This window comes from Doryrhamphus excisus, chromosome 11, assembly GCF_030265055.1.
Source record: "Doryrhamphus excisus isolate RoL2022-K1 chromosome 11, RoL_Dexc_1.0, whole genome shotgun sequence".
NCBI lineage: Eukaryota > Metazoa > Chordata > Actinopteri > Syngnathiformes > Syngnathidae > Doryrhamphus > Doryrhamphus excisus.
In genome coordinates, this window is record NC_080476.1 from 13,660,767 (window position 1) to 13,688,076 (window position 27,310).

General features: G+C 42.8%; 5 protein-coding genes and 1 long non-coding RNA gene across 12 annotated transcripts in view; 4 read left to right on the forward strand and 2 right to left on the reverse strand.

The window, feature by feature from the left end:
- LOC131137944 (LHFPL tetraspan subfamily member 7 protein) overlaps positions 1–5,021 on the forward strand; it is a 73,378-nt gene extending 68,357 nt beyond the window's left edge. Inside the window, exon 3 of the mRNA XM_058086421.1 lies at positions 1,902–5,021. Coding sequence (XP_057942404.1) covers positions 1,902–2,128 — 227 coding nt within the window. The 3' untranslated portion in view covers positions 2,129–5,021. The remainder of the gene's footprint in view (positions 1–1,901) is intronic.
- Positions 5–7,933, reverse strand: LOC131137943 (spermatogenesis-associated protein 22). Its single transcript, XM_058086419.1, has 7 exons — positions 7,393–7,933; positions 7,102–7,236; positions 6,676–6,844; positions 6,257–6,548; positions 6,063–6,186; positions 5,888–5,985; positions 5–5,414 (listed from the first exon to the last, which is right to left on the reverse strand). The coding sequence occupies exons 1-7, from the start codon at positions 7,433–7,435 to the stop codon at positions 5,223–5,225; spliced, it is 1,053 nt and encodes a 350-aa protein (XP_057942402.1). The 5' UTR covers positions 7,436–7,933; the 3' UTR covers positions 5–5,222.
- Positions 7,247–15,822, forward strand: stip1 (stress-induced phosphoprotein 1). 2 transcript variants are annotated; one of them, XM_058086417.1, is made up of 14 exons: positions 7,247–7,285; positions 10,044–10,253; positions 10,344–10,485; positions 11,069–11,210; positions 12,224–12,395; positions 12,466–12,592; positions 12,731–12,833; positions 13,917–14,037; positions 14,335–14,431; positions 14,515–14,639; positions 14,739–14,775; positions 14,893–14,996; positions 15,385–15,557; positions 15,645–15,822. In XM_058086417.1, exons 1-14 carry the CDS (start codon positions 7,262–7,264, stop codon positions 15,715–15,717), a joined length of 1,650 nt encoding a protein of 549 aa, XP_057942400.1. In that variant the 5' UTR covers positions 7,247–7,261; the 3' UTR covers positions 15,718–15,822. The 2 variants fall into 2 exon arrangements, with proteins under 2 accessions (XP_057942400.1, XP_057942401.1); XM_058086418.1 differs by lacking the exon at positions 7,247–7,285 and adding an exon at positions 8,123–8,285.
- Positions 15,823–17,005: 1,183 nt separating this feature from the next.
- rps6ka4 (ribosomal protein S6 kinase, polypeptide 4) lies at positions 17,006–25,845 on the forward strand. 2 transcript variants are annotated; one of them, XM_058086307.1, is made up of 18 exons: positions 17,006–17,876; positions 18,351–18,422; positions 18,630–18,697; positions 19,693–19,843; positions 19,997–20,112; positions 20,226–20,333; positions 20,428–20,505; positions 20,627–20,730; positions 21,399–21,549; positions 21,642–21,803; positions 22,273–22,398; positions 22,516–22,649; positions 22,796–22,889; positions 23,361–23,531; positions 23,633–23,821; positions 23,899–24,061; positions 24,135–24,298; positions 24,380–25,845. In XM_058086307.1, the coding sequence occupies exons 1-18, from the start codon at positions 17,798–17,800 to the stop codon at positions 24,593–24,595; spliced, it is 2,346 nt and encodes a 781-aa protein (XP_057942290.1). In that variant the 5' UTR covers positions 17,006–17,797; the 3' UTR covers positions 24,596–25,845. The 2 variants fall into 2 exon arrangements, with proteins under 2 accessions (XP_057942290.1, XP_057942289.1); XM_058086306.1 differs by having other exon boundaries at positions 17,007–17,876; positions 20,425–20,505.
- On the reverse strand, positions 23,633–26,489 carry LOC131137904 (uncharacterized). The gene is made up of 3 exons (XR_009132001.1): positions 24,472–26,489; positions 24,145–24,291; positions 23,633–24,051 (listed from the first exon to the last, which is right to left on the reverse strand). It is a non-coding gene; the product is annotated as an uncharacterized LOC131137904 (long non-coding RNA).
- Positions 26,490–26,579: 90 nt separating this feature from the next.
- Positions 26,580–27,310, forward strand: part of flrt1a (fibronectin leucine rich transmembrane protein 1a) — an 82,133-nt gene continuing 81,402 nt past the window's right edge. For all 5 annotated transcript variants that reach the window (XM_058086309.1, XM_058086311.1, XM_058086308.1 and 2 more), the window contains exon 1: positions 26,580–27,015. The gene's annotated coding sequence lies outside the window, so the exon portion shown is untranslated. The remainder of the gene's footprint in view (positions 27,016–27,310) is intronic.

Below are 27,310 nucleotides of genomic sequence, written 5' to 3' on the forward strand. Positions count from 1 at the left end.
AAGAAGTTATATATTCATTCATTCATTTTCATTTTCGAGGGTTGCGGGGGGTGCTGGAGCCTATCCCAGCTGTCTTGGGGTGAGAGGCGGGGTACACCATGGACTGGTGGCCAGCCAATCACAGGGCACATATAAACAAATATAAACCATTCCCACTCACATTCATACCTATGGACAATTTGGGGAGTCGCTAATTAACCTAGCATGTTTTTGGAATGTGGGAGGAAACCGGAGTACCCGGAGAAAACCCACGCATGCACGGGGAGAACATGCAAACTCCACACAGAGATGGCCGAGGGTGGAATTGAACTCGGGTCTCTTAGCTGTGAGGTCTGCGATCTAACCACTCGACCGCCGTGCAGCCTTGCTAGGAATGAATAGGAAAAAAAAACAATTATGTTAGCTTAGCGGGTCTGAAAAACATCCGTCCATCAAGCTGGGGCCTATCCCAGCTGACTTTGGGCAAGAGGTGGGGTACACTGGTTGCCAGCCAATCACAGGGCACATATAGACAAACAACCATTCACACTCACATTCATACCTATGGACAATTTGGAGTCGCCAATTAACCTGGCATGTTTTTGGAATGGGGGAGGAAACCGGAGTACCACTCGACCGCCATGCCACCAGAAGTTATATACATTTCAATAAATTTCTATTATTAGTATCAACATCACTCTTCGGTCTTTTCCACATTTTGCTGTGTTTTTTCCCAAATATTTCAATTTAATCTTTGTAATTGTTTTTATAATATTATGACTGTATGCCCACAATATTTTGGCTTTATTCCCATGATGTTAAAACTGCCTCCCCAATTTAATTTTCCAGAAATTACAACTAATTTTTTTGCTAGTTAAGAAGATAACAAGAAAAAGAAGAGTAGAATTCACATTGTTTTCCTACAAGACCCCTTTGGAGGGTATTGCTTGGATATGTAAACCCTCCACCTTGGCGGTCAGATTCATTCATTCATTTAATTTCATTCATTCCTTCATTATTGCCTTTGACTTGTTGCTGACTCTAGCTCTCGCCGGCACTGCTGTTCGGGTATTTCAATAAAGTACCAAAGAATGCTGACATTTCCTCTCTATGGAAGGACGGCACTGACATTTCTCCAAAACAAAGTTCTATGAAAATGATCCAAAAGTACCACGAAGCTCCACCTCCGTTCTACTTCATTCTGAGCTTGGAAGGTCAGCACTGAGATATGAGAGAAACCACTCTGACGAGATTACCCATTCAGCCTCTTTCTCTGTGCCCATTATTCCATTATTGTGCTTTTCTCCTGCTACGGATTGCCAAGAAGGCCACAGGAGAAGCCACTTTCATTGTCAGGCTGTCACGTGCATTGTGTTCTGCTACGTTCCCTTCAGGTTCCACAACCTTAAAATCAGGTCAGATACACGAAAGAAGCACTCCCCGTCTCTACGTTGCGTTAAGCATCGAGACACCTGACATTGACCGGAACGCCAGCCAGCACTCAGGATGACGAAGAGCTGCAATGATAGCTTGCAGCTCAGTCGATAACCGCCGGGTGCTTTGGGCCATGAAACATGAGTCAATTTGTTGGGAGTCAAATGCTCTCCGGCTGCCTGTAGAGGGCACGGGGAAAAGGATGTATAGTTTGGAGTTTTTTTTCTTCTACAAGCCCCTGAAGTGAGGGGGACCATGTATATTCTCCAATTTAATTCTAAATAATGTAGCACTATCATAAACCATTGCAAGCGAATGGACTCAAACTGCTGTTGGATGAGCAGAATTTATTATAAAACCTCTACTGCCCCTATGTGGCTGTGGCGGTCATTACATATAGTTGACGTTTGCTCTCCATGTTGTATAAGCATCCTCACACTACATTATAATGTGCGTTTTTTAAAAGCATTCCTGTGTCTCCTTTGCAGTTTTCATCATGGCTGCGGGACTGCTGGTCTACCCATTCGGGCTCAACTCTTCCCTGGTCAGATCATTCTGCGGAGACTCTGACATCTACAATGCTGGCGAGTGCCAAATGGGCTGGGGGTACATGTTGGCCATTGTCGGGGTGATGCTCACCGTCTTTTTGCCCTTTTTTGCCAAATATGCACCAAAGGAGCAGCTGTCTCCCACCCCTTTGCCCACGCTCTTATAGTTTGGATTTTGACCGCCGTTACACTTTCTCTGAGCTGGATTTCATGGAAAAGCAACCGGGATTTTCCAACGGTGATGCTGTCTGGGAAGCCTGTGGTCATCGTCATCCTACAGTACATGTTTGGAGTGAAAATAGGTCCCTTGTGCTTCGTCTAATAAACTAATAAATGACCCATCTTCCTGGCTATGCTGTGGAAAAATGGAAGGACTTTTGATGTGATGATTTATTGCAGCATTTTTGTGTGTGTGTGTTTTGTATTCCCTTCTTCTGTTGAACTATTCCGAGACTGGAAAATTGTGTGCACAAAGAAGCCGCTTCCAGTTTTTTCACTGACGCAATCAATTATTCAGCAAAGCGCTTCAACTGTAAATATGAACGAACTGACTTCTAAAAATGGTGAACTCAAAAAGAGGCTTTCAAAGACGCTACTTTTTGTTGGATTTTGATGTGTCTCCTTCAAGGACATCAGTAAAAACATGAAGTGATGTTGTCCAAAATGTCATCCTTTCCCCTTTGAATTATTTGTGTACGTATATCGCTTGTTCAATGTAAGTCGTTCCCTCTTGTCTACAGAAATAATACTTCAGGACAAACAGGACTGCAAAAGGCAGGGAGATGATGAAGGGATTTTGTCAAATTGCATGAGAACTTTGTAAATGGTAGAACTGCTCTAGATTTTAACGTGACGTGACCAACTTGTGCCTTTCAATATAACAAAGACAAAGTTAAGTACAAATATCAGGTTGCCATCTCAGACATTTTGGCATTTCTGCTGAAAAAAAGGGAGTCCTGTTCTGTGAAGTTTTTTTTTTTTGTTTGTTTGTTTTTTGCTTTCCATTTATGATGCAGTATGATTTCATCGACATGGGAAAACAATCTTTGAACAAAAAACACTTCATAGGAACGTTTTATAATCCTTGGAACCACAAGAAGCAAAACAAATGCTGTATTTTTCCCATTCGTTATGTCACGAAACATTCCATCTAAGCATCGGGACGCCAGTCGCAAGTAGAAAGAAGTTTTACAAATGAAAAAAACATTTCTTATTGTTGAGCAAATATGTCATCATCCGTATGACGCGATGCTACTTCACTGTCCTTGCACACTGCCAACTCATCTAACTCGTCTAACATTTATTCGTGTTAAACGCAGCACTTTTAGGGGGAATTTTACACATCATCCACAATCTCTGTGAGACCACAACACGTCTTTCCCTTTTCTTTGTGTTTTCACTATGAATGCAATGTCATTGGGATTCACCTATTTCGCTTATAACACCCTCGAAAAACATCCAAAAACCGATGCTCCATGCTGTGATCTGTATATTAATCCAGTATACAGTGATATTGTTACCAGTATGTACTGTAGCTATGTGCTCCGTGGACCAGAATCAATATCATGGTGACTTAAGCGTCTTTTCCACTTGATTCTGGGTACGTTGGGGGAAACATGTTTCTACCACCGCAGGTTTAGTTCACGCTAACGATTCTTCATTGCGACGCAATCCTTTGGAGCAGTGTCCTCCTCGCCAGATACGCCAAGCCTTCCCCAACCAAGGCTAACACCGTGTGCCACTCGGTGCTGCAGAAACGCCAACAAGTCATGCCGAGCCCGACTCTCTCGGCCCACGTCTGCGCCAACGTTTCACCCTCTCTTTTTGCCTGTCCAGGCTACTCAGGATCAGAAAGATAAGGCTGTCCCCATATGTCCCAAAGTAGTCATCGTTGGCTCTCGTAGAGTCTGCCATGACGGATCGTAAACACAGAACGTGTTCTCTATGCTCGTGGTGGTGACAGAAGTAGCGTTAGTTAGGAGCTATGTGCTCCGTGAAATCAATCCGGTAATGCTGACCAAAAGTACTGTAAGTAGTATGTATCTAAAATGTTGTTAGAAGCTTATGGATGTTTTTTAGAGGGTTTCACGGGTAAAGTAGGTGAATCCAAGTTCCCTCGTTATTATTAGGAAAGCTGCCAGCACGAGGCAGCTATGTACGACACGGGTCCCCAAGCACCGGCGGCGGGAAACGTTCAGGCGCAAAAATCTCACATTGTTTGATGGTCCTTGAATGCGTCGTAGTTGTTTGCATGTGTTCACGTTCTAGTGCACAACCTCAATTTACTCAATTTACGCTAGCGAGTGTGCTACCGGACACGTCAAACAGCGATATTTGTTTATTTCATTGTATTCAACCTTTATTTATCCAGGTAAGGCAATTGAGAACATCTGCAATGCCAACCTGACCAAAAGGTCTTATTATAAAAACTTAGCGACCGCTGCTCTAGATCGCAAAGTGAAAGACGTGTTCTTGTCTCACACAGGGATTGTGATGATGATGGACACTTTCCTTAAACTTCCAACATGTGTGTAGATTCTCAGTCGTCGCTCCCCCAAAGATGAGTGCCCACTAATGAGCTGCAACTACAACTCTATTGTACCACAGACATAAATACCGAAGAAGCATTTTGGACTGGAACGTCCAATTCTCCATTCAACCATTGCGGTTTAACTATGCCCTACCCTGACATCAACAAATGACTGTCATGTAAGGCTGCCATATTTTGAAAAAAAAAGGTTGTGAAAGATACCAGTTTGGACCTCATACTGGGACAGATTGGTGTTATCGCACTGGTCTTTTTCCCCTTTCTTGTTTGAACCACTGTGTGTAAAGTCTCAGCACTGGTGTTTTTGGTAGATACTTTGCTTTTTATCCCCCCCATTGTGATGTTTGACTGTACATAAAATGACTGTACTTTATATATCATGTCAGTCTTAACTGCCTGTTTTTGAAAGTTGTATTTTGAGAGATTACCTCATTGTGGTTGCTTTATCGGAATTCATCTCTTAACATTGTTTGATGGTCTGTGATTTTCTTTGTAATAAAAAATAATTCTAAAGAGGGACACTTTCCTTTTTTTTTTTTAATTAACTCAAAAACCAACACGAGTTCCAACTGTGTTTTTTTTTTTATCCCCACAACACTGCAAACCAATTTGAACCTTTCATGAACACTAAATGTTGTGTATATATTACCGTATAGGAATTACAACCCTACAACGACACCGATATGTCTTACTTGGCATAACATTTGAACTGGTCACACTTCACAAAGCAATCTGACCAGTTTCCTCATGTGAGCATCGCAGGCTTTGACGGCCTCTTGACTGTTCCTGACCTCCGTGGGCTGGGCGGACCTGACCGACACACATACCAGGACATCTCGGTGGCGATCATAGTTACCCACACAGCGGTGAACTTGACCCCGGATGAGACGAGGTAGTTCTTGCTCCTGTGGTGCAATTGAGAGAAAAATTGTTGCTGAAAGTATTCAGAAATTAAATGCATAGTCTTGGTTGAACACAATGTATTCCACCTGATGTATTTTGGATGTTGTTTTGCACAAATGATCCAATTTTACTTAGTTGCACCAAAAACGGTTACCACATTTTCACAACTATAAATCTATAGATACCACGCAGGTATCATGTAATTATAGTTGCAGACCATGTTAAATTACTATATATATTGATTGATTTTGTAATCTCTTCTACTGTAAACTACAGTCTACTGTAAACTATATCGCAGTATCAAATAGGTTTCATTGTGCCTGACATCTGAAACTCATGTAAGCCTAGCCTTAAAATGCATACTATAAAAAAACTAAGGCACACCAGTGAAATAAAACCAAGGTATCCCAGTGGGATATCAATAATAATGGCTTCTAAATGACGCCGTGCTATTTGATGTATTTACCCTACTCACATTTTCATAGAAGATACACTGCACAACCTCCTTGCCGTCTCTCAAGAGGAAGTTCTTGGATCCGTGGCGACCGAGGGTGACGGCAGAGTCGAGAGTGGCTGAGAGGAGCACACGCTATCATGTTCAACGTGTTCATGAAGTTGACAGTAGACACACTAACCAGTGATTCACTAACCAAATATCTCGAAAAAGTACGGCACTTTGTCTTTATACCGACTCCAGTGTCTCATGCCGTCTATTACTACAGTCAAGATTCGGAGTGAGTTGTCAAAAGGTGGTTTTTTCGGTTTATTTTCACCCTGGAAAAAAGAAAAATTAGGACACAATGATTGCATACACATAAAAATATTACTCAGGAACATGTAGTACCTTTGGAGTGTGAGTCTGGGGGTTGTTTGAGCTCTTTTTTCCCACTAAAGTGGAATTCTGTGGTCCAAAACTGTTTGTAAAATTCCATTTGTTTGATGGTTGTTTTGTTTGAGCAGCAAACCCGCTGGGTGGCTGGACAGGAGGAGGCAGAGGTCTGACCTGAGAGTGAGCGGACTGCTGGCTCGTCTGAGAGAACCCCAAATGAGGTCTCCGCTCGCTGTTGGTGGAAGTTTGACATTGTCTCTGCCTGGACGTGACAGCAGATCCAGAATCATCCTGTCTCGCTGGGTTGCTGAAAAATCACATTTGTGTTTGTTGTCTTGTCATTTTTGGTGATTTGCTGTTGCTGTTGGCAACCGTGTGATGTTGTCCTTTTTTTTCGTTTTGCTCTATCAGGTCCTAGCAGCATAACAACTTACCTGCTTCGTCCAAATTTGTATGGATGCGCTATAGGTGTGTAGGATCTCATAGTTGGGGCAGGTCTATAACTGCCATGTTGTTGTGGCTGCGTAGATGGTGGTTGGTCCCGTTTGTTCCACTGGTGACTTGGATAAGCATCAGAAGAGGAACCCGAGGCCCTGTAGGCACCTAGAATTTTTTTTTTTAAATGCATGGCATAATTCTCTGCAGCTGCAAATGATTGTCCTATTTGATCCTAATTCTATTCTGTGACTGAGCAGACAGCTGAACACACAGTTTAATTCCCTCAATATGTCGCATTGCTGAGTTTTAAGAGGCTCTTAAGGTTAAGAGTACTTTCTTAATTCATGGTGCATTCATTTCACTCAATGGAAATCGGCACACTATTGTAATAAAGGTTAAACAAGCCTGAAAGACTACTTCACCTGAAGCACCCTGGGCTGCTGAGCTGCTACTCGGCATGAACTCGGTGTGAGAAAAGAATCTATTCTCAGACGGAGTCGACGTCAAGGGAATTCGATTTCTTTTTTTCTGATTGAAGAGCGGCAAGGAGACGCAGCCTGATGGACACAAAACGTTAGAGGAATGTTCACCAATACTCTTGGTCAGGTAAATCTATGCATTAACAATGAGTATACTTGCAAAAACGACATTGATAGTGCCTAGGTGTGCTGAGTACATTAATCATTGATTGTCAATTAGCTTTCTCTACAAACCTGCTGTTGGTCTGCTTGACAGATTTTCATTCCTTCTCATCATAGTTGTGAAATGCTAGCTAAATAAAGCTGATAAACAGAATATAGCAAATAAACAGAATAATAGAATAATTGTGCCGAATGAACGTTTTATAAACAGTCCTGATAGCAGGCTAACAACAAGTAACTATGCTAGTTAGCAGTCTGACAATTAGCGTTAATCAGCTTTGTCTAGGGGCTAACGTTAAAAGGCCACGTGAAATCACACTTGTGGAAATTTTAGCTGGAAATAAACTTCGATTTTTCTATTATTAGTACGAGTATTTAGAAGAGAATTTAGAAGAAAAAAATCCGGTAGTCACTCGGCGCCAAGAGTATCTGCAGCCATTGAGTCATGGATACTTCACTGTCAAGCCATAAAATCAGAAGTTCTACTACAATTTAAAATCACGTTTTTGTCGAAAGCATGTGTTTCGTTTCTGAGTCACCGAAGATAATCCCAATAGTTTAAAATATTAGGTGACATATACATACAGATGCAAGTTTTGTGTAATCATATTCCTAATTTTTCATTCATTTAACTGCGCCAACATCCTGTTCTTACGTCATGGTTTGACAGTATGTTGCCACTCCTCCATCCATAATTTTAACAATTTTACTAGTTAAATAGAAAAACGGGACTACTTCTCTAAAACTTGAGTGCTTTATCTTGGCATACGGTTTTGTCAACTTTTATAACGCGTCTAGGCGTTTCCAGCTCCTTCTGGAATTTTCCAGAATTCCAGCGATTATATTTATTACCCTCGACTGTGGGTTTTCGCCATTCACAACTGGCAACCTGTGCCCTGCTGAGGGGGCGGAGCTAAATCCACAGTAGTTTCTGGAAGGAACCTCATGCTTGCACCATGGAGAAAGTGAGTGCCGTACAAATCAGGTCTCCTTCTGTTTTCCAAAACTTTAGATGTGCGTATTTCGAGTAGTTTATGTTCCGATTCTCCTCGGCTTCGAGTCTTTTAAAAGAACCATCCGGATGCTAGCGTAGATATGGCAATACATGGGCACACTGAAATCAGTCAGCTAACTTAGCTTGATTGTCCACTGCATGTAAGGTTAGCATCAATCCGCTCCTAACACGTTGTAGCTGCTTGGCTATTTAGGCTTTGATGTTGTACGTAGTATGTGTAACATAAACGATTTCTTCAATATGTGCTCATGTCGGTTTATTGTATGCTGGTATAGTTGGCCACGGTTGATGATTGTCCACTGCAATGTTGTACAGCTGTGCAACCTATCATTGTATGACTTGACATCGTCCATATTATGATCTAATAACACGGCGTAGTTTACCTGCCAATCTGGTCCTTGCATTGATCATATCTGAGCAAATCTGCCACTGCTAGCATGATCACAGTGACTCTTCCAAACTAAGTTAGCCTAGCTAGGCGAACGTGAGTGCTATAAGCTTTAAGACGAGGGTTAGCCTCGATGAATGACACGGTTGTCGCTTCAGTTAAAGTGTTTATGCGTACAGTCTGCCTTGCAGAATCGTTAATTCATTCTGCTTTGCACACTGCAGGAGTATTTCGGTTACTTTAGCTAGCCTGCCACCAAGATATATGTTTATGGATGCAGACGGTGCTGCAGAAATGGCTTCCCTGGATTTTATTTTCATTTTATTATTGTTGACATTGAGACATGTATGAACTGATTAACACCACATTGCTTGGCGCTCCATTATTTTTTTTAAGGGCGTCTCTATTATAAGAGCCACAAGGTTGCGTTCAATATCGGAAGGCCTGCAGAGGGCGCTACATCATCATACTGCGGTAGTTCTCACTTAACTCACTTAAATAACTTAAACCACACAATGAAACATATTTGATATATTATGAAGTGGTGGTGTTAATGCTCCTTTGCTGTGCTTTGGTCTGCAACAACACATGTGTAACATGTACTTGAACATGTACAGTGCAACTACAACAAAGACACATACTATGCAGAAATCAATAAGGCAATTGGTTATATTACTTTTTCTTATTAATCAGCCAAATGGACATATGAGCACATTTGACCATTATGCACCAAGCAAAAATGCACAGCAGCACAGAGCTAGCATGATTAAAGCTCACCTCTGTTGCATTTACACACAGCATTACCCATTAAGAACAAGGACAAGGTGAAAGGAAAAATAGAAAATACACGGCCATCTTTGCAGTGTCTGAGAAAGTCACACACATATACTGTAAGTGTCAAACTGCCTTTCACTTGGTGCGTTCAAGGACCACTAAACAAAGTGGACTCAACGTCGGAAGAAGATATTCGTGAAAGCTTAAATTGACTTACACTTGCAAAATTGGGGGCGTGCAGTGGCAACAAAGCTCACAAACGTCATCATCAAACGTACGTATTTGATTGTCTAACACGCACAGAACAATTAACAATTTTCACAATTCAAATGGCGTCCTGCACGTGTCTGACATGAACGGCTGTCTGTTGCTTCCATCGCTTGTCACCAGCAGCTGTGCAAGCGCATTCTCCAAGTCGGGATGTTCTACCGTGTATTGAAGAAAGTGAAGATGTACATGTTTGAATGTTTTGTATTTATATATATATATATGTTTTGTATATAATAATATTTTGTTGTATTTAATTGTCTCCTCGTGGGGTTGCAGGTGTCTGCATTAAAAGACCAGGGCAACAAAGCACTGAGTGCAGGAAATATCGACGAGGCGGTCCGCTGCTACACTGAAGCCCTGAACCTCGATCCCAAAAACCATGTCCTGTTCAGTAACCGCTCGGCCGCCTATGCCAAAAAAGGCAACTATGAAAAGGCTCTGGAGGATGCTTGTGAGACCATCAAGATAAAGCCAGACTGGGGAAAGGTGAGGTGACTCGTTTTGGCCTTTTGACAATAAATGCTCTTCTTTAATCGAAATTGACGGCCAATTCTCCCGCCCGTCTTGATCAACAAGGGATATTCCCGTAAAGCCGCAGCGCAGGAGTTCCTCGGTCGGCTTGAGGATGCAAAGATGACATACCAAGAGGGACTCCGGCAAGAGTCGACCAATCAGCAGCTAAAGGAGGGGCTACAGAACATTGAGGCTCGGCTTGCAGGTAGGTTTTAAAAAAAAAGTTTTTAAATAAACATGGTAAATACCCACTGTATTTTGATGGTAAAGCCCTTAAAAATAAACAAACAAAAAAACATCTGCATTTTTTTTACCTGCGGACTGGAGCATGTCTTGTGCTGGAAGACACAGCCATCCCAAGGAGAACTGTTCCCCTTCCTTCATACTGTTACAGTTTTTATGCTTTAATACAGCCTATGATTACTATTAGTCGGAAATATACACATTCTAGCAAATTGTATGTATCTAAATTAAGGTTTTTAAAGTATAAAAATACCTAAATGAAGTAAAAAAACAATGCAAGCCATTCATGTTTTAAGTAATTGTGAATGTAGTATTCTACATTGGCAATTGGCAAACCCCTGGAGGCTTCCACAATGGAAAGCCTGCAAAACCTGATCAGGGAACTGAACTGTACTGCGGCCAGTGGAACTAAACTGAACAGTACCGCTTGGAGGAAGTGTGACTTGTGAGCAGTGGAAGCTTTTCAGCTTGGCACCGCGTTCAGCCGGTCCAGCCCGAGAGGACTACACTAATGAGCATCCATGTTTTTTTTTTTCCTTCTTCAGAGAAATCCAAGATGAATCCTTTCGCCATGCCCAATTTGTATCAGAAGCTGGAGACTGATCCTCGGACTCGGGAGCTCTTGGCGGATCCGAGCTACAGAGAACTCCTGGAGCAGCTCAGGAACAACCCCTCGGTGCTTGGCACGTACGTATCCGTGTCTCTTCTTCCGGCTCAGAAGCCATCGTAAACACACACGGCCAGCATGGAAAGCTTGGGTGACGTAGAAAGGTCGAAGTCCCAGGCGAAAATTTGTACTGCTTTTCAACTTGCAACTTTTTGTTGTTGTGGTGGTTTGGGTGGAATCGCTGTCATTCCAGCCAAAGTTGGCCGAGAGTCAGAATTGGAGATGGGCGGCGGAAGCAGCTTCATGAAGCTTTGAGGCTTTCCTTCAAATTGTGCCCAAGCAGATTGAGAGCTTTGGTGCTTGGGTTGAAAAGCTACATTAGCGACATCTAGTGGAAGAGTGACATCAAAGCAATCTTTGTCACTACAGCAGTGCTTCTCAAATTGGACGGGCGTGAACTGTGAACTGTCGGTGGGGGCGTGGGAGGCAGGGAGGACATGTATCATTTCTGGCCCCCAGTGGGGGCATGTCAGAAAATCATTGAGAACCACCGCTTTATGGCCGGGATTACCCTGAATCTGGGCTCTGGTCCTGATCCAGTGCGGCTTGGCACTGAGTGCTACCCACGCTGGTGCAGCAAGCAGGCCCATTTTTGTGAGGGATTTTGGTGCCTTTTGACATTATATAATGAATAAGTACACAAACTTAGCCTTTTGTCATGTTTATTATTATTAAATGTAAATAATAATAGACCCATGGACCCATATGGATTCAGTACAGTATAGGAGAGGTTTGAGGAATGTTGCAATATTGAAGGAGCACATTTTGAGCAAAATAATTCCATAAATGTAATTGTAATAAGTGTAACAGTAACAAAATGAAAAAAAACTACTTACCTGCGTATTGTATATTAGCGGTAAATCGAGTGTTTTTATTCAATAGTCAACGTCGCTGTCGTCATGTTCTCCAATAGATGGAATAGTGTAGCAAAATAAGCCACAAGAGTGAATCGGACGGAAGGCTTTTTGGCGCTTGAACTTGCCAAGATGAGCGCTAAGAGAGACTTGCGTTGGTGCTATATTTGTATTTGCAGGAAGCTGCAGGATGCGAGAGTGATGACCACCCTCTCTGTGCTGCTGGGACTTAACTTGTCGGGGATGGACGACGACGACGAGCCCACTCCTCCTCCTCCTCCTCCGTCCAAGCCCAAAGAAACAAAGCCCCCACCTCCATCGGACGAAGACCTTCCCGAGAACAAGAGAAACGTAAGTCCGAAAATCATTCAGTTTCCCGCCACTGCTGAGTGTGTCATTCGGAGCGTTTACTTCCCTGCAGGCCTTGAAAGAAAAAGAACTCGGGAATGCCGCATATAAGAACAAGGACTTTGAGAAAGCACTGAAGCACTACGAGGCAGCAATCAAACACGATCCTACCAACATGACTTATATCTCCAATCAAGCCGGTAAAATAGCAGATTGAAACTTTGTCTGGTTCATCGTGTTAAGCAAAGCATTCTGACATTTGAGGATCTTTGGGACAGATGTGGGTTTTGCGAAATGTCAGCTAATTCTCCCTGTTCTCCTTTCCATGATCCCTCTAGCTGTTCACTTCGAGAAGGGAGACTTTGACAAGTGCAGGGAGCTCTGCGAGAAGGCCATCGAGGTCGGCAGAGAGAACCGTGAAGACTACAGACAAATTGCAAAGTGAGTTTTAGTTCCTGGCTCTGATGCAGTCTGGATCTTAAAATAACTTTTTTTTTTTTTTTCAATCTTTTGAAAGTTCTTGTGTTGTTTTGATGCGGCAAACTGCACTCTTAGCTACGACGACGACATTATTGTTGATTTAAAAAAATGTGTGTGGTAATTGAGTTTCTGTTCAGTCCCTCGCCACTTTGTGGTTACACTCTTCCAAATGCATTCATTTAAGAAAAAATCATGTTGCAGTTCCTTGCTGTTTCACGGTTGACTACGGTCTATTAGACAAAAGTGGTGCACATTTGACATGGTTATGGCCTAAATTAAGCATTTCAAACACAAAAAGCCATACGGACTAAAACTTCAAATGTAAGAATCCTGCACTGCATTCAAAGACAAAGGCCAGGGTACTCCGATGTAACATGCATGGCGTCTAACAAGTTGCGGTATTTTCACACGTTAGCGGTTGTGTGTGAGAGATATACTGCATGTGTGAAAATGGTGTGAAATCAGTGTAGAAAAACAAGTCCAAAGCAGCAGGGCGCTTGGGAACGTATACGAGCAACTTCACAATAAACAAGCCCCAAAGTCGCTATTAATAATCGGACCTGGCAACACTGGCGTGCACGCCAGAGAGAGAGAGCGTCTCTGTCAACTATATTGAGTAATGGAGCGTAAAGGGGACCTGTAGGGGTGTTATTCCATTTCTAGAGGGCTCTAATAATGTGGAGAAGCGTATTCATAAGGTAGTAAACAGGTTTTCTATGCAAATATTCCTTTAATACATAAGGAAGGAAATGGATCTATTGTACTGGGGTCTGGAACTAATTAACCACGATCAAGGAGAGGCCGCTGCAATGGGATAATAGCGGGATGTTTGTTAAAAAGCATTGTGAAAGAGCTTCAAACTTGTCAATTATTCTGTCATAATACATGTTGACAGGTCTGCACTAATATTGAAAGTCCTCCTTGCCTCTCACGGTCCCCGAAGGGGGCTCACCCCGCTATTAGAGAAGCACTGACGTAGCGGAAGGGTCCTTCCACAAAATAAGGTGCTTATGAATGTCTTTTCTCCTCCCCCCCCATGTTAAGGGCACTCGCCAGGATCGGCAACTCGTACTTCAAACAGGAAAAGTACAAAGAAGCCGTCCAGTATTTCAACAAGAGTTTAACAGAGCATCGTACTCCTGATGTCTTGAAAAAGTGCCAACAGGTACATAACATCTCACACACACTTGACGATTTTAAGAAGAGTTGGGAACTTGCCTGTTAGTCTAAAATATGTATTCATGGCCTCAATAAAGATTTTTTTAAGAGCGTGGATGGACGCACTACACAGTACAAGTGATTTTTCAGTATGCTCAGCACTAATTGGCTCAACTTCACACGGCATCCACTCGCTTGTCTCTCACATGTGCTTCCTGCAGTGTTGTTCCACAACACAAAATATCTTTTGCTAAAGTAGTTTAGCGCGGTCGTTTACCACGTATATTTTGACTGGCTTCTGCAGGCGGAGAAGATTCTGAAAGAGCTGGAGAAACAAGCCTATATCAATCCTGACCTAGCCCTGGAAGAGAAGAACAAAGGCAACGAGGCCTTCCTTAAAGGTTCGCACAACAGTTTTAAAGCCCCTTGTCGCTGCACATTCTCATTGCACGGAGGCAATAAAGTCATATTTTGCTCCCTGTAGGAGACTACCCCTTGGCCATGAAACATTACAGCGAGGCCATCAAAAGGAACCCGAGTGACGCCAAGCTCTTCAGCAACAGAGCCGCTTGCTACACAAAGCTGTTGGAGTTTCAGCTGGCTCTGAAGGTGCACTTCGGCGTCGCCCAAAAACACCCCGTGTGTCTGCTCATTTAATCGCATTTAAATAACGTGTCTTTGTTTATTTGTGCGTGTGTGTCTGGGCAGGACTGCGAGGAGTGCATCAAACTTGAGCCCACCTTCAGTGAGTTGGATTTTCCTTTTCATCACCGAAAAACATGATTTGTCATATTCCAATTGAAGTGCAGTTCTTGCCAAGATGGTCACGTTTAAGAGCTAATTTGAGAAACTGTGTCCACAGTTAAAGGGTACACTCGTAAAGGAGCTGCTTTGGAGGCCATGAAAGATTATTCCAAAGCGATGGACGTGTACCAGAAGGCTATGGAGCTTGATTCTTCCTCAAAGGTATCTTAAAGGGCGCCCACACTGGGCCAGTTACCCCGTAAAGTAAAAAGGGGCTGTTAATTCTACATTTCCTCCCAACTGCCCTGCTCCTTTGTTCCATCTTTTTCCCTGTTTGGTTTTTATCCCGGGTGCTTGGGTCTGAACCCATGCTCTCTGAAGTGTCTATCACCAGGGATCCCTTTCACTATTCTGTACCCCACAATTTTAAGACCGCCCTTCTTAACTACCTCTGAGAGGATTGTTATGTTGGTGTTTCAATATTTACATCTCAGCGACCTGCCCCGTATTGTCAACAAAGCAAAGATTCAACCAGATTGATTGTCGCAAAGGGGAAAAAAATGGAGATCGGTGCAGTTGCTGACATTTGCCTTCTGCCGACGCCACTCAGGAAGCCACAGAGGGCTTACAGCGCTGTATGGTCAGCCAGACCATGAGGAACGACAGTCCCGAGGAAGTCAAGAAAAGAGCCATGGCCGATCCCGAGGTGCAGCAGATAATGTCCGACCCGGCCATGCGCATGATCCTCGAGCAAATGCAGAAGGATCCCCAGGCGCTTAGCGAGTACGTTTCACAACTTTTAGTGTCGTTTCCTGTCATCTGCCATTTGGAGAGGACTAATTCAAAGCTCTTGTCTTCTTGTGCCCTCAGCCACTTAAAGAACCCGGTTATTGCTAAGAAGATTCAGAAACTCCTGGATGTTGGACTGATAGCCATTCATTGATGCGACACAAGAGCCGAGGCGTGAAGGGGAACAAAATGCAAATCTCTAAATACGACATTCTTTTTGTTGCCTTTGAAAATTATACTCTTCGTGTTATAACTGAGACCTTGTGTATTTTCTTTGTCTTCTTAAAAGAATGCAATTTCCTAAGTCATCTTACAAGTTGTCATTCTCTCGTGTCCACAGGCAGTGAAATTCCCACAAACACAGTTGTCAGTGTTGGAATTGGAATTGTTGGTTTTCCCTCTGAAAGGTTTGACTAAACACGGTGCTGTTGATGATGCAAAGCTGGAGCTACTGGTCACTTCTGTGGTGCACACGAGGGCATCAACGATGTGAATCATTTTAAAATAATTAAAATGCATACAGCAGCATAATGGGAGTGTGGTGGTACTGGCTTATGCAACAAACTGGGACTTGCCTTGCAGCTCAGAAACACTTTCTTTGCTTTCTTCCAGTTACTGCCTTTGCCGAACAGGAAGTTTTCGTGTGTGTACATGTATATGAGTAATGTGCATGTAAGTCTACTGACCTTTAATGCAACACACGTCTCACTTCCTCAAAGTTACCACATTGTTATAGTTGAGTTAGTTTCCACATTTTGACCAATGGCTTTGACGGTAGAGTTAATCCATGGAAATGAATGGTTATGAATATTACATGTTCATGTAGTTTCATCATAACCTTGTCATAGGTGCCCAAAGTGTGACTCTGGGGTCCCGCGGCTTGTATACTGGATTTTTAATTTTTTTTATTTTTATCTGTGGCATCCTTGACTATTGCCGTATTTAAATGTGTATAGTTTTTCTCTTGAGTGTAGCGTCCTCCCACACCCCAATTAAAAACATGTACATATATGCCCTGTGATTGACTGACAGCCAATCCAGGGTCTAGCTAGACCCGAGCCTGAGGTCAGCTGGGATAGGTTCAAGTGATAAAGATGGATGCTTTCAACATCTGGGCGTGTCCAAACTTTTTTCTACCAAGAAGGGCCACATACTGAAAGTCAGCAGATGTGGGGCACGCCGTGTTTTTATTTTGTAAAAAGGCTTTAAAACGTGTTTATACATAGTTTTATTATTTACTATTATAAACATTTCAGGTTCTGATCTTTACATTTTGACTTTTTGTGATATTTAATTTACCCCAGACGGCGGGCCTGTACTTTGCAAACCACTGATGGTGTAACATATGAATATATTACGGCACAAGCAACAAACAAGTACTCGTGAAATTAATATATAGCTGATTTCTGATCTGACAAGGCCGCCGTGGCCCCGCCCACATTCTAGTAGTCACGTGACGACCGTCGCCCAGGTTGTGTCGAAAGCATCCTGCTATTAGCCGTTAGCTAGCAGTTGACCAAATATCCAGTGGTGTGTTGTTTTTTTGAGACATGGAGGAAACATGAGCGTTGCTCTAGCGGAGGCAGAAAGAAGAAGAAAAGAAGCCACCCATATTGCCCCCGCCAACATGGCCTTTATCGCTGAAACCCGAGGAGGTTCTTTATTAACCAGACATTAGCCCCGGCTAACGCTACAAAGTTTGACGGACAACAACAGCATTAAGCTAGCTGTAGATGTCAGCTTGTTTACGACTTGTTACAATAACGTCGTGTCTGTCAGTGTCCTCTCACATCTTTAAGATTAAGATAACCACCCGGCTGTACGTGCCGATGGATTCATATTCATATTTTGGCCAGTCTCAGTCGGCGCTAACGTGACGGCGAGTGAATATATATTGACAACTTTTTTTTAGCAACTGATGCTAACGCTGTTAACGTGTAGTCCAATGTAACGCATACGTTGTGACTGGAAAAACTAGGCGAGTCCTATTTTTCCTCAACTGTCAAGCGACATTGTACCTCACGCAGGATGTCCAACACTGGGATTAATATCGAGGCGTCGGCATTGTTTATACACATCTGTCTGATCATTTCCCTAATCCCTGCGCTCCACACAATACAGCTACAGTAGTTGTTACAAAACTGCGTGGACTGCAATATCTTGTATATCCCACGAACAACTGGCGCTGAATTCATCTCTCGGATAGTTTTGTTTGAGGAGCGACTCTTTAAGTTATGTCGGGGGATAGTAGCGATGACTCCGACGCACAAACAAACGAGAGCGCCTGTACCGTTAAACATCAAATCACCAATGGTAAGTCATCTTGTTGCTAATCAATCACTGTGTTTTCACTTTGGTAAGAGACCTGGGTCGGCGTGACCCAGTCCCAAGTCTGCCCTGTGGATTCAAAAAACAATCCATGCTTAAGTCGTCTTATTCTTTAGGCAAGAGCCACTGCAGTCATGTGATGACATTTCAGGGTCTAACTTTAGGAGCTTGTTGACTTGGGATTTGTGCGTTGCCTTCACATATCAGGGGAGTATTTAGTCATTTGGTCAACCCAGTCCACATTCTGGTCCTGCATGACAAAGGTTTTATTCTCACCTCAACACCAGGTCTTCAATGTGGGCAGCAGATATAGTTACTGAGCCATGTTTACTCTATATACCCACCCAAAAATCTACAAAGTTTATAAACCCAGTAGACTTTTAGACATATTTAGTAATTTTCATACAAGTACTAAACTACAACTGACTGCTTTGCTCCTTGCTCCCCTGTTGCCACCAGCTAACCTTACCGGGCACACTGAAAAGGTCGGCATGGAGAACTTTGAGCTCCTTAAAGTGTTGGGCACTGGAGGTAGGTTGATTCCATATGACAGTTTACATTTCATCTAGAGACTCTTCCTCCTTGACCGTGATTCTCACACACTGATACACACTGATAGTATTTCACTGCTTTCAAGGAGAAAGAGACACTGCTTTGTCTTTAAAATTGAAAAAAAAAATCTTATTTTTTTTGGAAGTACTAACCAGATACCGGACATGTGTGCTCATCTTTCTCTAGCATATGGAAAAGTCTTTTTGGTGAGGAAGAACAGCGGCCATGATGCAGGCCAACTATACGCAATGAAGGTAAGCCTAAATATCATTATGAAACTTTATTACCTCGCGATAGTCAAAATTGGATGTTTCATTACTTGCCAGATTAAAAGGGGAAAATATTTCAATGTGATTAATCACATTCCCCATAGTTAACTCATTTAATTACAATTATTTGCGGCTAGAAATAAGTTTTTATTATTAAAAAAAACACCCAAAAATGAAAAATCATTTGTAAATACATACATTTGTTTGTAAAAATATATTATTTTGGAAACATGGGCCATTATTTTATTAAAAAAATAATATGTAGTCAGAAAACCTCCAGTTTTTCACATTTCACACACACTTGCATCGTCTCCCACGCCACGCCGGTAAACTACTATACTGTGGTTTTCTGTTTTTTCTTTCACCTCATATTTGCTCCCAAATGCTGACCCTATGTGGGAATACGTGAAGGTAAGATTTGATGACTTTATAGAGTGCTAATGTGTAACGGACAGGCCATGTACTTTGTGACAGCTCAACTCACGGTGACACAAATAACTTTGGTTTTGTGGAGAGAGCCATCCGCTAGGGCTTTGCATTCAAATTACCATTTTCTTTGTCCATTTCTGCTCAATATTTGTTTGCGTTGTGGGTCCACATTAACTGCCACATCCTGAAAATACGGTGTGGGCCGAGAGCCAAACTGGACATGCGCACGTTAACTGTGTGACAAAAAAAAATTGTGGTGTTAAAAATATATCAGCATCCTTGTTCACACTGCCAGCAACACCTCTCTTCTTTTCTCGTAACTTTCATTCATCTCGCTGTCTGCTTTGTCCATATCTATGAATCATTTGTGTCTTCTTTCCTTGTATGGCTCATGATTTATGTTGTTTGTTTAATAAGAGGACAAGGTACTCAAATGATTTCTGCTGTGGTCTGGCGCTAAGGAACCTCACTTTGGCCAACACTGCTTTCAGAACATCCTGATTAATGAAGACACTCCTGGTCAGGGGCCTAACTTGATGATGATCCTACAGGTGCTAAAGAAAGCGGCCATCGTTCAGAAGGCAAAGACCACCGAGCACACTCGCACCGAGAGGCAGGTGCTGGAGCACATCCGCCAGTCGCCTTTCCTGGTCACGCTCCACTACGCCTTTCAGACTCAGAGCAAGCTGCACCTCATCCTGGGTGAGTGGCGGTCGCTCAAGCACATTTGCTGTAGTTTCAGTGGTGGACAAAATATTCTCTTATAGGTTTGTTCATGCCTGTTGAACTTGAGTTTGCTCTGGCCATCACTTTGCTAAGTAACTGTTGTGTTTTGGCCTGTGTGCACACGTGCAGACTATGTGAGCGGAGGGGAGATGTTCACTCACCTGTATCAACGGGATCACTTTTCCGAGGAGGCAGTACGACTTTATATCTCTGAAATAATCCTGGCCCTGGAACATTTGCACAAGGTTTGTATTGCTCTTTGAATCCCTAACATGAAAACACTTGACATTTAGACGTCCGTCACGGTGAACTTACTGATGAACCCTTCAACGGGATTGCTTGTGTTCCGTGTGTGCAGCTCGGGATTGTGTACCGCGACATTAAATTGGAAAATATTCTCCTGGACAGTGACGGTCATGTGGTATTGACAGATTTTGGACTCAGTAAAGAATTTCTACAAGAAGAGGTAGAGAGCACAACGAGGAGAAGGAGGATGAGCATTCCAGGAGTATCTTCTGTTGTTGTTTTTTCATTTTTTTCTTTCTCTTTTCTCCCAGAAGGAAAGGACCTATTCTTTCTGTGGCACTATTGAGTACATGGCACCCGAAATCATTCGAGGGAAAACGGGCCATGGAAAGGTAAGAACCACACACAGCTGTCCACTATAGACACCATTTTATATTCATTTAATAAAGATAGATATCTTTATCTTATTCATTTATTTTGCGTGGTCCACATCCATTTTGTTGCTGTTTACAGTCGGTGGATTGGTGGAGCCTTGGAATCCTGATGTTTGAGTTGTTGACGGGTGCTTCTCCATTTACTTTGGAGGGAGAGAGGAACTCCCAGAGCGAGGTGTCCAGGTGACTGCTCCATCAACTAAAGCCATAGCTTTTCCTCTAAATTTAGTAAGAAATGTGTCCGATTCCATGTGCAGCCAATTACAGTTCATTAGTTGTTGTAGTTAAATAATGACTCTTTAACACAGAGTATTTACAGTAAACCTCGGATATATCGGACTCGGATATATCGGAAATTCGCTCACAACGGACAGATAAAAAGAACCGATTTTTCTGTAATGCATTTCCAATAAAAATTCATTGCATATATCGGATTTTTTATAACGGATTTCGCCTATTTCGGACAAAATCTCCAGTCCCGTTCCAATGCATTTCCATTAAATTTCCCTCGCATATATCGGATGGCCGCATCGTGACGCTCCGATTTGCCGAATCGTGACAGGCCGCTATACGACGTCATTTGCAGCGTTGCCTGCGCGTCCAGGTACATTGGAAACATAGTCAAGGAAGTGCCTTTTTATAACGGATAAAATCCGATTTACGCATATACCGGATATAAATCCAATATATGCGTAAAACGGACATTTTCCAGTATACGCATATAACGGATTTCGCTTATATCGGACAAAACCAGTGGGAACAATTGAATCCGATATATCCGAGGTTTACTGTATTATGCCATAGTGTTTCATTGGCATTATATTAATATCCATCCATTGAAATGTTCTTAGACGTATTCTGCGCTGCGATCCACCTTTCCCCTCCATGATCGGACCCACTGCTCAGGACCTGCTGAAGAAGCTGTTGGTCAAGGATCCTCACAAGAGGCTCGGCTCTGGGCCGCGGGGGGCTGCGGACATCAAGGCACATATTTTCTTCAAGGTCCCAACTTCTTACATCAGCACCCTTTTGAGATGATGCGCCGTTTTTTTTCCTTTTGTGCACAATTCCCGGAATGTTATTTTCCCTCGCAGGGACTGAACTGGGAAGATCTCGCCCAAAAGAAGATTCCCAGCCCGTTTAAACCCGAGGTGAAGAGTGAACTTGACGTGGGGAATTTTGCAGAGGAGTTCACTGGGATGGATCCAGTCTACTCTCCAGCAAGCACCCCCCCAAGCACCGACCGTCTCTTCAAGGTCAGTGCTTGCCTGACTTGGACATCGCTGTTTACGTCGTTTAGCCTTCGTTTAGCCTTCGTTTAATTGATTCCAGACCCAGCCGTGATAAGTTAACTTACGTAAACTGAATATTTTCATTGGTGGAGCCTATAAAACTTGTTTATGACCCTCTAAATACATTTCTTGAACATTATTAGAGCCCTCTAGACATGAAATAACATCCCTACAGTCACTGTTATAGACATAACAGAAAATAAGACACAGACACAGGGATATCAAGTACAGCCTAAAAGGGTGGAAGATTTGGCCTGGGCGTCTGGTTGATCTGGAAACTAATTTTAAATTAGAATTTTGTGATTTGTCATGAAAAAAAATCATACCATATGGAGTAACAACAAAGTTATGAGCAAAAAACTAGGAAAAATTCACCTGCACACCCGCAGAGGGTTATTTTTTTTCCTCCCATGTATGTCTCGTGTTATTCTAGGGCTACTCCTTTATTGCTCCCTCCATCCTATTCAACAAAAATGCCGTCATGGGAGACTTTCTGGAGTCCCAGGTTCATGCTGACCGTCCAGGCTCGGCCACTGTCCAGCGCAGTGCAATGTTAGCGGTAAGGACATGTAAAAATTGAATCGCTCTATTATACCAAACAAGCAAGCTCGTCTTAATAAGTCGTGAATATGCTAAATGAATATGGCACGCTACTTCTTTCTTTTCTTTTTTGTAGGAATCCCAGTTTTTTCAGAACTACGAGCTTTGTCTCCAGGGGCCACCTTTAGGAGAGGGGAGTTTCTCTGTGTGCAGACAATGCACACACAAGCAGAGTGGCCTTGAGTATGCCGTCAAGATAGTCAGCCGCAGGTGAATTTTGCTTCTTTGACAACTTCTGCTTGCTTATGATTTTCTTGTTAAAAGTATTGATCCCAAGTGGCTGATGGATGACCACTGCCCAGCTACTTCCAGCTGGCTTTTTAGCCTCATAATTTAAAACTGTTTTTCTTTCTTAGAATGGAAGTCAACACCCAGAGGGAGATTGCCGCCTTGAGGCAATGTGAGGCTCACCCAAACATTGTCAAGCTGCATGACGTCCATACCGATCAGGTACATTGGGAACTGCAGTGAATGCCACACCGTCCTTCTCAAATAGCAGGGTGGGCCCTGGGGGTGGGCAGACGCTCAGTATCAGCGCAGAGCAACCAACATGTATGAATACCGTATGTCGTACTCGGCTTGGAATTTCACTGTTGACTTCGCTCAGCTCAAGTTTGTTACATTTTGCAGTATGGCATTCAATCTGTCCAGGGCAGATTATTGAAGTAAATATTAAATTAAAGTATTTTAACGCGCTAAATCATTGAGATATTACATGTGGCGTGTTTTGAGGGTACAAAAATGTTTTGGTTTGGCCCCCCCAGCGAAGGAAATGCAAGCGGTCTCCTACTGGCTGCATGCTGCAATAGTACAAACCATACACGATGGGCTTTTGTGGGTGGCCTTGAGAGGCATTTATGGCCATATGCAGATGATCGTTGGGATCATCTCTAGTACAGAATATTCATCTCTGTCTGTCAGTACCACACCTACTTGGTGATGGAGCTCCTTCGCGGTGGCGAGCTGCTCGAAAGGATCAAGAAGAAGAAACTCTTCGGTGAAGCGGAGGCCAGCCAGCTGCTGCAGAGCCTGGTCTCAGCTGTCAGCTTCATGCACGAAGCCGGAGTTGTGCACAGGGACCTGAAACCCGAGGTGGGCATTAGCAGTGGAGTAAAGAAAGCATGTGGGAAGTTGACCACAAAATCACAGAATTCTTGGACACAACATTTTTAAAAAAATATTTTACCTTGCAGAATGTGCTGTTCACGGACGAGGGAGAGGACTCGGTGCTGAAAGTGATAGATTTTGGATTTGCCCGCCTGTGTCCTGCAGGCAGCGCCCCCCTGCAGACTCCCTGCTTCACGCTGCAGTACGCGGCACCGGAACTCTTTGAGAGCGCCGGCTACGACAAAGCCTGCGACCTCTGGAGTCTCGGGGTCATTCTGGCAAGTCGAATATTGCTCATGGTGGAACATCTGTCATGACAGCCAAGCTCCTAATGTCCATCTGTGCGTTCCACCAGTACACCATGCTGTCAGGCCAGGTGCCCTTCCAGTGCGAGCAGGTGGGGATGACGTCCTCATATGCTGCCGACATCATGCAGAAGATCAAAGAAGGAGATTTTTCCTTGGATGGGGAGCCGTGGAAGGGCGTGTCGGAGGACGCAAAAGAGCTGGTAAAAGGTAATCAATGAAGCAATACGATACAACTTTTTGCCTCTGGATTCGACATCTTTATATTTTATTATGCTTGAAGGGCTGCTGACCGTGGATCCGGAGCGGCGACTCAAGCTCTCTGATCTGAAAGAGAACAGCTGGCTGCAGGGCGGGGCGTCCATGTCCACTACGCCACTGTGCACTCCAGACGTGCTGGAGTCCAGCGGGCCCACCGTGCGCACCTTTGTGAACGCTACCTACAAGGTAAGAAGAGGCGGGCGTGAGCAAGGAGAGAAAAGTCATTTTCCACCATTGTTGTTGTTGTTGTTGTCGTCATCTTCCCAGGCCTTCAACCGCGGCAAGAGAGAGGGCTTCTTTCTAAAAAGCGTTGACAACGCCCCGCTCGCGAAACGGCGAAAACTGAAAATGACAAGCACCGGCGTGGAGACCCGATGGAGTTCGTCTTCGTCGTCGTCGACCTCTTCTTCCTCTTCCTCCTCCGCCTCTGCAAAAGCATCGAAAGCCCAGCCAAAGCAAAGTGTGAGCCCAAAGCAAAGCTAGTCGCGCTACACGATGTATTGAATAATTCCGCTTTATTTAAAATGTACACGTGTACATGTGGCCTCGAGGAAATCCAACATTTTGTCACCATCACACACTAAAAGCTGTTTTTAAAACGCAGACCTTTACCTTTTTTTCCACTGCGGATAAGAAACATTGGCGGGGCTTTGTATGGTGAAAAGGGAAACAAAGAGCCTTTTAAGAGTTGAAGCCATATGCCAACCAATCAGTCAAAATTGAGCCGAGTGAATACACACAAGTTTGCACAAGGCGGATGGATAGTATTTGCATATTTAATTTTTTACATATTTGAGGGTGAATGTTTGGCTATTGCTCCTAGTGTGTTTTTGTCCTCTCTTCTTTGGACTGGTCAATAGTAGTTTGCACTTTTCAGAATGAACAGTTGTTCACAGAGCTGTGTGCTTCCTGGCTCAGGCGGAACAGGCGGTCTTTGCAAAGTACCGTAGACGCAGCTCAAAAACGACACAGAAGCATGCCGGAAGGCGTCATCGTTCGGTGTCACAGCGGCGCTCGTACTTGCTGTAAATGGCTCGCCGTACGTCGGGGTCGGTGTTGAGCATGGATGTCTGTTGTCGTGAAAGCGCTTTCTTCCGTTCAGCCGTGATATGAAATGTGTTTTTAAAAGTGCATTTCGTGCGAGCTCATCCTCTAGCAGCAGTCACTGGGTGGAAGACTTGACTTGAAATGTTTTTTTATCGCTCTGATTTGAAATGATCACACACTTGGAGATGAATTTAGTTTGGATGCAAGCACCCTGCCAGATCTGCTATGTACATATTTTGATTTTGAGAGAAAATGGGTCTGTATTAATTGAAACTGTTTTAATGGTGTGTTAGTGTCCTATGTTTTTTTTATTTTTATTTTGTACGTGTTGCATGTCCTTTTATCAATAAAATCCATTTGCGCTTTAAAGGTTCTTTCACGGATATTTATGTCTTTAAGAAAATGAATGAATGGATGCCATGGTAAAGGGTGGGTATATTTGTGTTGTTTTTAGTTGTGTATCACATGAAGCATTGTTGTGGGTTTATCGTCCTTCCCCCACCTCCCAAACTTAAAACTGTGCTGTTAAACGTCTTGTTGATCTGTTGATGATATTTTGCCTCCGGTTTTCATCTGTTTTACTTTTTTAAGCCTTACTTTTGTATTGAGATGCACTGCCACTGTTGTAACTGGGATTTATTTGTACCAATATCATTTATTTTGGTGCAAAATAAATATTACTTTTGGACAAAGGCGTCAATGTTTTTAATGCTACTAACCCTCAAGGAAGAAAGAAAGAAAGAAGGAAATTAAAGACAAAAATCATAAATAATTCAACAATATTAGGAAACATTGAATTTGCTTATCACTAAAAAGATATTTATGGAAGCATGTTTCCGCCAATGAAAGAAAAAGTACCCAAATGGTTAAGTCATAAGTGTTGCTCAATTTATACGCAAAAATAACTTATAAATTGTATGATTCAGACAAAATTTGTATTATTCATATTTATTCAAAGTATTTGTTTTATTTAATATAACCACTGATTCATATTTATAACTAACAAGCCACTCCTATTTTATCACGTTTATTAAGTTTTAATATTATTTTATCCTTTTTTTCCCCACTTGTTTTTTTCCTTCAACACTGCACAAACTTTATGGGCAGTGACACATCTGAACAGTAGGGGGAGCCCAAGAGCAAAACAAAAACCCTATTACGTCGTCGCAGCATTGCACTGGCGTCAGATCAATGTGTATCACATCAATGATGTACTTTAACTGGGGGTGGCGGTTGGAATGGGCGAATGGAACGCTATTTATCATGCGTTGTATAGCAAACCAAGTCAAGTACGATGCACTCCAATGAACTCCAGAGACACTTTGATAGCTCACAGACCAACAACACACTTCCTACCTTCACAATAAGAGCCCTGCCTATTGCATCCTGTCTAACAGCGTCCAACAAAACAAGGGTCTCAAAAAAGTAGCTTCCAACTCCGGAAAATTCAAAGCACAAAATGAGTACAAACTCACGACTGGTTTGTTTCGGGGTTTGTTGAAGATGATCATGTCCGTTGTTCGACGTGTGTGATAGGAAGTGCACGAAGTTGCATGAAATCGCTTGATAACCAACAAATTAGCGACACACTCGTTCAACACAGACATATCAACGTCATCAAAGCTCGCCGTTTTGCGTTCACACGTCGCATCTGCATAATTGAACAACGTTTCGACGGGAAAGTATAATTATATTAAACTAGTGGCTGGCTGTTTCTTTGTTTTGGTCACTGTTTTTACGACCGCCATATTGGGTGTGGTAGAAGAGAACCCGGAAGATGCCTAATCATGGTTTGCATGGAGTTATACCAACTGGTTTAGGGTCCAAACGAGATTTCACGGGAGTACCTTTCACAGGTAAGGCTGAAAAAATACTTTTGATTGTATTTGGTCATTATACCACCATTTTAAGGAGGTTTGTTAAGTTTGGTCAATTTTCTTATCATTAGGCAAACTCATTAGGTGATTTTCTACCTCCCTGAGATTTTCAGATACCCCCAAATGTCTCATAACAACTTTTTTGGTTTGATTTAAAGTACTTATTCATTTATTTGTGTTAATTAACTGCCTATCACGATAAAGAAAAATACATTCAAATAAAATTAAACCATTACCATGATCCGCTCTTCCTTCTCATGCAATGGACTATTCC

Coding starts and splice junctions, on each gene's coding strand:
- stip1 (XM_058086417.1), top strand. CDS start 7,262: ATGTTCACCAATACTCTTGGTCAG. Junction 14,038..14,334: donor TCTTGAAAAAGTGCCAACAG/GTACATAACATC, acceptor TGGCTTCTGCAG/GCGGAGAAGATTCTGAAAGA. Junction 14,776..14,892: donor CAAACTTGAGCCCACCTTCA/GTGAGTTGGATT, acceptor CTGTGTCCACAG/TTAAAGGGTACACTCGTAAA.
- LOC131137943 (XM_058086419.1), bottom strand. CDS start 7,435: ATGATGAGAAGGAATGAAAATCTGTCAAGCAGACCAACAGCAG. Junction 6,845..7,101: donor AGCAGCCCAGGGTGCTTCAG/GTGAAGTAGTCT, acceptor AAAAAATTCTAG/GTGCCTACAGGGCCTCGGGT. Junction 6,549..6,675: donor TACAAATTTGGACGAAGCAG/GTAAGTTGTTAT, acceptor GTGATTTTTCAG/CAACCCAGCGAGACAGGATG.
- rps6ka4 (XM_058086306.1), top strand. CDS start 17,798: ATGTCGGGGGATAGTAGCGATGACTCCGACGCACAAACAAACGAGAGC. Junction 20,113..20,225: donor CCCTGGAACATTTGCACAAG/GTTTGTATTGCT, acceptor CCGTGTGTGCAG/CTCGGGATTGTGTACCGCGA. Junction 23,532..23,632: donor ACAGGGACCTGAAACCCGAG/GTGGGCATTAGC, acceptor TTTACCTTGCAG/AATGTGCTGTTCACGGACGA.